At 41.4% G+C, this 9,314-nt stretch overlaps 1 protein-coding gene across 4 annotated transcripts in view; it reads right to left on the bottom strand.

The window, feature by feature from the left end:
- LOC139582695 (serine/threonine-protein kinase PAK 5-like) overlaps positions 1-9,314 on the bottom strand; it is a 123,286-nt gene that overhangs the window by 61,966 nt on the left and 52,006 nt on the right. For 3 of the 4 annotated variants that reach the window (XR_011676401.1, XM_071412930.1, XM_071412927.1), the window contains exons 2-3: positions 8,694-8,917; positions 5,694-5,738 (exon numbers count right to left, since the gene is read on the bottom strand). Coding sequence is in view for 3 of the 4 variants with exons in the window: in XM_071412927.1 (XP_071269028.1) it covers positions 5,694-5,738; positions 8,694-8,917 (269 nt within the window). In the remaining variant the exon portion in view is untranslated. The remainder of the gene's footprint in view (positions 1-5,693; positions 5,739-8,693; positions 8,918-9,314) is intronic. The other variant, XM_071412928.1, reaches the window with a different exon arrangement.

The raw sequence follows: 9,314 nt of genomic DNA, 5'->3' as shown, positions 1-9,314 counted from the left end.
GCAACTCCTGGAACCCAGCACGCCCGACACACACACACACACACACACACACACACACACACACACACACACACACACACACACACACACACACACACACACACACACACACACACACACACACACACACACACACACACACAGCCCCTATCCAGATCTTGTTTCCTCCGTCACATGCCAAGGGGTGGCCCGTTGCAGTGATATCCAGCTGTCACTGACCCAGTAGCTACACCACAGTAGCTACACCACAGTAGCTACACCACAGTAGCTACACCACAGTAGCTACACCACAGTAGCTACACCACAGTAGCTACACCACAATCTCTCCCAGTATTAGTAGTATTATTACTATACACACACCTCTCAATGCGCTAGACGTCTTCACTGGATCCTACTGTTCTCAGTGTACCAGTTGTTCACACACAATCACCTATTGATCTGCTCTTGCTCAGTCTATAGCATATTCCTTGTGACTGATCTGCTTTAAGTCTATACCATGCCAGTCTCTCTACCCCAGCCCAGTTGTGAAACCCTAACCCTTCCATCAGCCACTCGCTGGTCACTCTGACTTGTAACATTCACACTTTCTCACTTCCTTACTCTAAATCAGAGACACAGCTGAGGAAATATAGAAAGACACACAGGATCTGGCATCATGAGGGTATAAAGCTAACAGACAGGATCTTGCATCATGAGGGTGTAAAGATAACAGACAGGATCTGTCACCATGAGGGTGTAAAGCTAACAGACAGGATCTGACACCATGAGGGTGTAAAGCTAACAGACAGGATCTGACACTATGAGGGTGTAAAGCTAACAGACAGGATCTGACACCATGAGGGTGTAAAGCTAACAGACAGGATCTGACACCATGAGGGTGTAAAGCTAACAGACAGGATCTGACACTATGAGGGTGTAAAGCTAACAGACAGGATCTGACACCATGAGGGTGTAAAGCTAACAGACAGGATCTGACACCATGAGGGTGTAAAGCTAACAGACATGATCTGACACCATGAGGGTGTAAAGCTAACAGACAGGATCTGACACTATGAGGGTGTAAAGCTAACAGACAGGATCTGACACCATGAGGGTGTAAAGCTAACAGACAGGATCTGACACCATGACGGTGTAAAGCTAACAGACAGGATCTGACACCATGAGGGTGTAAAGCTAACAGACAGGATCTGACACCATGAGGGTGTAAAGCTAACAGACAGGATCTGACACCATGAGGGTGTAAAGCTAACAGACAGGATCTGACACCATGAGGGTGTAAAGCTACATGATCCACACACCAATATTAACCCTTTCACTGCCACAGTAGTTTGTGGTCAAACAGAATAAAAATATTGAAAAATATTTATAATACAACAAAATGACTGACCTTAATATTACGAAGCATTGTAATAAAACAGTCCTCTGAAGACAGGGGCTGGTGGTGGGCTCAAGAATAACAAACATCTCACCACCACCGACAACCCAACCCCAGCCTGGCTAGCTCTCTCTATGTAACCTGTAACCCAAAGCCATCTCTCTCTCTCCACAGAAATGTTTTAAACATGGAAATGCTGTTAGCGCTTAGCGTTAGCCTACTTCTGGGCTCCAATGTAATGTATTGGGGATGGGGGTTGAAGGAGGAGGGGGAAAGAATAAATAACCAAAGTAGTGCTTCTCCTTTTAGAGATATGGAGCATTTCCACCTGGGAGAGGGGAGAGAGTGCATGCATACAGATCCAAACCTTCTAGAGAAGAGAAGATGGAAGTATGGGGGGAGGAGAGTGGAGGGGGTAGGGGAGAGGGGAAGAAGGAAAGTAAGGGAGTAAGGAGAGGAACGGATGAAGGAAGAAAAGGGATGGAGGAGAGGGAAGGGGAGAGAATGAATAAACTATGAGTGCCAGCCAGAGGGTGATGATGGAAGTTATTTCAGCATCAATGACCTCCCTAACCCTACACACAAACACGCACACGCGCACACGCACACACACATACACACACTCAAACGTCACATTGACCTTTAATTCTGTGTCCCTTTACTCTAGGCAGAGGAAGATACAAATACACACACACACACACACACACACACACACACACACACACACACACACACACACACACACACACACACACACACACACACACACACACACACACACACACACACACACACACACACACACATACACACACACACAAACGTCGCATTGACCTTTTACTCTGTATCCCTTTAATGAGACAGCACTAGGAGACTGCCAGGCAGAAGACACACACACACAAGCACAGCTAGACACAGTGCTGGGGGAGCCTGCCAGCCAGGCGTAGAATAGCATCAGTCATGTGTCATTACGACCAGGAGAGAGGGACATCAGAGGGGACATCAGGCCATCGCAGAGAGGATACATATAGTACAGCCCACCCTGTGACTCAGCCACACACACATACACACACACACCAGGGCTTCCGGAAAACATGTAGCGAGACGACATTTGCCACAGCCCTTTTCAATCAGGTGTAGCGCCACACCACTGATTTAGTTTTTAAATATATTTTGACCAAAGCCTTAAAAAGAGGGGCACAGTGGTGTTTTTTTAGACCGATTTGCCTCATGATTTGCTTCATGATTTGACAACTGGCACAATTTCTCTGTCCTTCACATTGGAGTGCTGCTGCATGCTCTTTGCGTGTCTTGACCAATCAGATGAATGGAAATCGCAGGTCGAAGTGGTCCTGGCACAACGCACAAAGCTCAAGACGCCCACTCCACTTTCCTCCGGTTGCAACCTGGTCTCAGAGCATTTCGTATTATTCTTTACATAAACCCGAGACACACCATTTAGTATAATATGTTATGTTTGTATGGTTATATAAGACCGATACATACTTAAGGCAAAATCTAAAGGAGGGTGATTGGTCAGGGTGGGTGGATGGATGGATGGATGGATGGATGGGCATATAACGTGAACTTCTAGCAACCCAAAGGTTGCAAGTTCGAATCTCATTCACAGACAATTTTAGCTAATCAGCTGTGGTGTAAAGACAAAATACTTTAAAGTACTACTTAAGTAGTTTTTTGGGGTATCTGTACTTTGCTTTACCAATTATATTTTTGACTACTTTTACTTTTACTTCACTACATTCCTAAAAAAATATATACTTTTTACTTCATACATTTTCCCTGACACCCAAAAGTACTCATTACATTTTCAATGCTTAGCAGGACAGGAAAATGGTCCAATTCACGCACTTATCAAGAAAACATCCCTGGTCATCGCAATAGCCTCTGATCTGGCGGACTAACTAAACACAAATGCTTTTTTGTGAATTGTGTGTTCGAGTGTGCCCCTGGCTATCCGTAAAAATAGAAAAAATAGAAAATGGTGCCGTCTGGTTTGATTAATATAGGGATTTTGAAATGATTTTTACTTTTACTTTCCATATTTTAGCAATTACATTTACTTTTGATACTTAAGTATATTTTAAAACAAATAATTTAGACTTTTACTCAAGTAGTATTTTACTGGGTGACTTTCACTTTTACGTGAGTCATTTTCTATTTAGGTATCTTTACTTTTACTCAAGTATGACAATTGGGTACTTTTTCCACCACTGTTAATTATAAAAGACTTGATAATTACTTACTACTTTTTAGCTAGTTTGCAACTACTTTGCATGTTAGCTAACCCTTCTCCTAACCCTAACCTTAACCCTTTTAGTTAACCCTAACCCTAACCTTAACCCTTTTAGTTAACCCTAACCCTAACCTTAACCCAACTCCTAAACTTAACCCTAACCTTAACCTTAACACTAACCCCTAACCCCTAACCTAGCGTGCTAGCTAACGTTAGCCACCTAGCTAGAATTTGTAACATATCATACGTTTTGCTAATTCGTTACATATTGTATGTATTAGAAATTCATAACATACTGTATGTTTTCAAAATTCATAACATATAATATGAATTATAATTCCTAACATATTATACAAAATGGGTGATGGACATCCACAAATGAATACATACCATACGAAACGTAACATATACTAAATGGAGTGTCTCGGATTTTTAAGTACAGAATAATATGAAATGCTCTGAGACCAGGTTGCTGGTATTTATTTAGCAAGCGTGATAACCCATCACTCCCAACAGAGACAAGCCAAAACTCTTCCATAAATGTAGCAGCCTATACACCTAAACACTAGAGATCTGACATGCTGTCTGGTCAACTGTGGGCTACTAACAACAGCTGCATAGTCTAGCATAACCTTGTCTACTGTATTTATAGCCCGTTCGTTTCTGAGAAAATGTGAATGGGATCAAACGTGGTTTATATTCAAACGTGGGCTGACTAGGCTACCTAGACTTTTTCAATCCAAAAGTATTAACTGGAATGAATCAATAAACACATTAGCTGACAGACTGTGAGTACATTTTTTATTAGTCCTACATTTGCATAAAGCAAGCTCAGCCCTGTGAGTTTTATTGTCCAACAAAGACACACTTTCTCTGTGTCTTTGTATAGGAAACACCCCTAGTCGTTCTTTAAAATATAATTCATGTGAACAAGTACAAAGTTGCTGCAGTTTGACAGGGTTTTCATCCTCCCCAAGGTCAGGAGGCTTTCTATTCGGGTTTTTAACCATGTGACCTGATTAGAAAAACGCTGGTCCATCATAGCCCATATTACACCTTTTTACAACAGATTAACCACGTTATACCTTATAAGGTCTGGAGTTTTACCTGGTTAGGTTACCAGGGGAAAAAAACGTCAAATGTTTCACCTTGTTGGCTCAGGTATTCAAAACAGCAACCTTTCAGTTACTGGCCCAACGCACGAACCGCTTGGCTGTTCTTCTTGAAATGGGAAAACATAATTATGCCTTATTGTGCCTTCACGACCCAGAAACTGCACATCATATGTCATTCATTTATGTGGAGAGAAACATTGATGAGTTACTGGATGAGAGGAGCTGCAGTGTGTGCGTGTGTGTGTGCGTGTTTGTGTCTATGTGTGTATGTGAGCTGGAGTGAGTAATGGAACTGGCTCAGGCCAGTTGGTTAGTTAGTTGTTGGTTGATGTGGTAGGGCAGGGAGCGTTCTGAAAAACGTGCAAACCCTTATGACCTATTTCTCTACTGGCTCTGTATCAATCCTGGGTTCAAATACTATTTGAAATCTTTCAAATATTTTTAGCATTTGCTTTACCCTGCCCGGAGGGCCAGGTGGGTGACTTTTACCCTTTCAAGGCTTTTCTAGTGGTTCCATGGCCACAGACAAGCTCAATCAAGCACAGATGCAGTATTTGAAATGATTAAAAATTGTATTATTTTTACACAAATCTGCTCTTTATAGCAGGCCATGGGAGCATGCACTTCACTCCCATATATCCACATCAACGCTGGCACATCTTGGAAAAAAATACTCAATAAAAAGAAAATGAACAGCATTCCGCTACCTATACAGAATTGTCACTTTTCGGGGTCATGCATATGAGAGATAAAATATGTAATATGTACTATGCCCTCCCCTCCCAGCCACCTAAACACACTAATTCCACTTGAGGACAGGAAGTGTGCATGTGGACAGGTAGTTTTGGAGAGATGTAGTTAAAGAAGAACCGCGGTGTGTGGTTGTGACTGTATGTGACCAAAAAAAGGAAAACAAGAAAAGGGAAGTGAAGGGTAGTAGAAGTCATACTTTTCGCAAGGGTGTTTCGGCCGACCGGATTTTCTTGGGAGATATCTGTGAAGAGAGCAACAGAATTAGTCTTGTTTCCCCTCTTCAGAGATATCTCCAATGGCAACAGTAATGTTCTAGAAAGATCAAGTTTCACCAAAAAATTGTTTTTGTGTAGTTGCTGCAGATCTAAAAACATTTTTAAGTTAGAGGTAGAATGTCAATTGAGGTTAGACAGGAAGTATTTAAATATATTTCTGATGTCATATCCTGTGATGGCATGTCCTCTCGCTCCTATTCTCCCAAATGCCAGTGTCTCCTCATAGACTAGCGTAGCTTAGCGGATAATGCTGAAGATAATACCCACATTTCTTTGAATAAGCTACTGCTACAAATGTAGCCTAGAGTTGTGCAATGCAGCACTGCCAAATACGAACCATTTCAAGACCGGTAAGTTTAGAAGCAGTAAGGCTAAGCAGGCTACGTATGCTGCTTATTCATTTATCTAAGATGATGGTCTACTGCTATGAGAATATTTATATTATATTTATATTAAACTGTCGTTAAGGCCGATGTGACATGGGTCTTCTGACTAAGTGCTTAGTTTGAAGGATTATTTGCACTGTTGTTGACAATCAACGACAATTCTTAATTGATTATTTTATCAGTACCAGCTATTCAGTTTGATTATTAACTATCAAAACAGTTGCTGAAACGATAATGTGTATGTCCGTGTTGTGTGTGTCGTTGGCTTATGTCAGTTTATTGTACAACGAATAATGACAATAAATAAAAGTGCAAGCAGGTGTAGTGACACACAGAGCACATGGTGTGAGGGCTGAGGGCCGGTGGGCCAAACATGCAGTATGAGTGGGACTCCACAGACGGAGCAGGAGAAGAGTAGGATGGCTACACTGACACTACCACTACCACAGGCTGGGCCAATAGGTCTAGGACACCTATTTACAACAGCTAGCAGCCACATACTAAACAGAATCCCTTCAGAAGCCCCTCTGATGCTTCCTAAAGGAGTAGTGTTATAAACAGGCATTACAACTTCAGGGGCTGCTGCTGTACACTAGCATAGGCTAAAGCACCATGGTGAAATGCTTCTGACTGTTCAGTCAATTTGCCTGTGTATTAATTGTATCTGGCCCTATCGAATAAACTTGCATATAAATTAGTCATTGAAGCACAACACAGCATAGGAACATTCAGGAACAAGGCAGAACACAGTCACAGAGGAGGAAACATGGGCAATTCATTTTACACTGTCATCTGCAAAGAGATTGTATCCGATTTGTTTTGTCAAGAAGAATGATAGGATATTGAATTTCTCTTAACAATTACTAGTTACGGCAGCACTCTTGTTATCTGCACGTTTGGTAATAAGCTTGCCACTAGCCAATCAGTTTGTCCAAAGATACCTTCGACTTTGGTTATCTGCACGTTTGGCAACGAGCTCGCCTCTAGCCAATCAGCATGGCCAAAAATACCTTAGTCTTTCATGGCCATCCAATCATTCCCTTAGGTGTTGGTAAGTCAGTTATAATAAGTCGATTGTAAACAGTTAATTGTGCAACTGGCTGAATTAAAGGTATGTAAGTGACTGGAGGTATTAGACACTCCCAGGATCAATAATGGAACATTGAAGAATATAACAATCAACCTGTGAATAGATGAGTATTTCTGGAGAGCTCAGGTACTATCAGAAGTTCAAGGTCTATATCTTTTAACAAGGTCTATGGCTTCCTAGAGCCTTGAGGAAGCTTGTACATGTTGTGGAACAGCCTTGTCTCATAGACTAGACGTAACATAGTAAACGTACATCCGGGTACACTTAAATTAGTATTATATGTTATTTTGGCATGGTTATATAAGACAGAAGGTTACTTAAGGCAAAAACTAAAGTAGGGTGGCTGGTCGGGGTGGATGGGTTGGCATATGACGCGAACGTCTAGCATTTTTATATCATTTAATTATCAACTTTGCAATGGCTTACTACTTTTTAGCTACTTTGCAACTACTTAGCATGTTAGCTAACCTTTCCCCTAACCTTAACCCTTTAACCTAACTCAAAACCCTAACCTTAACCTTAACCCTAACCCTAACCCTAATGGAATGTGTCTGACTATATGGTGGAAAGACTACTGTATTTATTTCATTTTTACTTTTGCGTTTTACTAAGAAAACTCTATGTTTTTTATTTAAGTAGTATGTGTTCAGGAAGTAGAAATTAGTCTAAGCTATAAGAAGTTTGTTAATGGATATTTATATTTTGTGTTTTAAGTTATCATTTCAGTTTTACTTGGTGTTATCACTGTTACAGAAAGAACTCTAACCCCTAGCCTAGCTAACATTAGCCACCTACTTAACATTAGCCACAACAAACAAACGTAACATAATGTATGAATTGCAATTCATAACATGTCATACAAAATGGATGATGGACCTCCAAAAATGAATACATACCATTCGAAACGTAACATATCATAGCATCCCGGATTGACATTTACTATGTTACATCTACCAAGTAGAAGAATTGCCCATCTTCCCTTCGCATAAAGACAACATAACAGCTCATAACATTTTAATGTATCTATCTATCTATACACGCCCGGTGTGTATAGATAGATACAGTAGAGAGTTGGGTAGAGAGAGAGAGAGAAGGGGGGGCATAATATAGAGAGAGGGAGAGGGAGTGAGAAGGAGAAAGGAAAAGTATTTGTATTCATTATGGATCCCCATTAGCTGCTACAAAGTCAGCAGCTACTCTTCCTGGGGTCCAGCAAAATTAAGACAGTTCTATACAATTAAAAGCATTACATTTCACAACAGATTTCACAACCCATTAAGTAAAATATAATATAAGAAAGGGGATTAAAAAGGGAGAGAGAGAGAGAGAGAGCGAGAGAGAGAGAGAGAGAGAGAGAGAGAGAAAATCCGAGGGAAAGAAAGAAGGAAAGAGACGAGAGAATAGAGACAGACAGAGTAGCGCCGTTTGTCCACCCGTTACGCTACCTTCATAGGAGCCAGCTGTATGGGCGTGATATAGGAGGGGTCTACCATGGGCTTCGGCCTGTTGGCTGTGTCTGCCAGGAGACTCTGCCATTGCTGGGGCAGGCCCGTGAACTTCTGCTCCCGCGCATCGAAACCCGTGTGGACCCGGTGCTCGAAGTTAGACGGAGCTGAAATCTCCAGCCTCTTTTTCTTCTTCCCAAACATGCTGGAAAACCTGGACAAACCTGGGAACAGACAGTGAGATATTTTTTGTTCAAACCTGGAAACAGAAAGAGAGATGTTTTATAAAAAAAACAAGTAGGTCCCGACAGACAGACACAGCAGACTTAGTGGTCCAAACCCACTATTTGGGAAACACTGTATTCGATGAATAAGAACATTATGAAGTCGATATACTCTATGTTATTGGGACACAGGCTGCAAGAGAGAGTCGAGATATCTCCCACTTCAACACTTATAGCATCCTTAACCTTTACTTTCTGTTCCTTTTTGCAGTATGTTTCAGTGAGGTAACTAGCTGGAGAAGTGGATGTGGGAGAGAGAATCAATGGTATAGCCTAGTTAGTTTATGCAGTACAATAAAATGTTATCAAGTATCCTCACTTGATACTCACACACACA

The sequence above is a fragment of the Salvelinus alpinus genome, chromosome 8, assembly GCF_045679555.1.
Source record: "Salvelinus alpinus chromosome 8, SLU_Salpinus.1, whole genome shotgun sequence".
Classification (NCBI taxonomy): Eukaryota; Metazoa; Chordata; class Actinopteri; order Salmoniformes; family Salmonidae; genus Salvelinus; species Salvelinus alpinus.
Note: the sequence above shows the minus strand (reverse complement) of the source record. Positions and strands in the feature narration are given on the sequence as shown.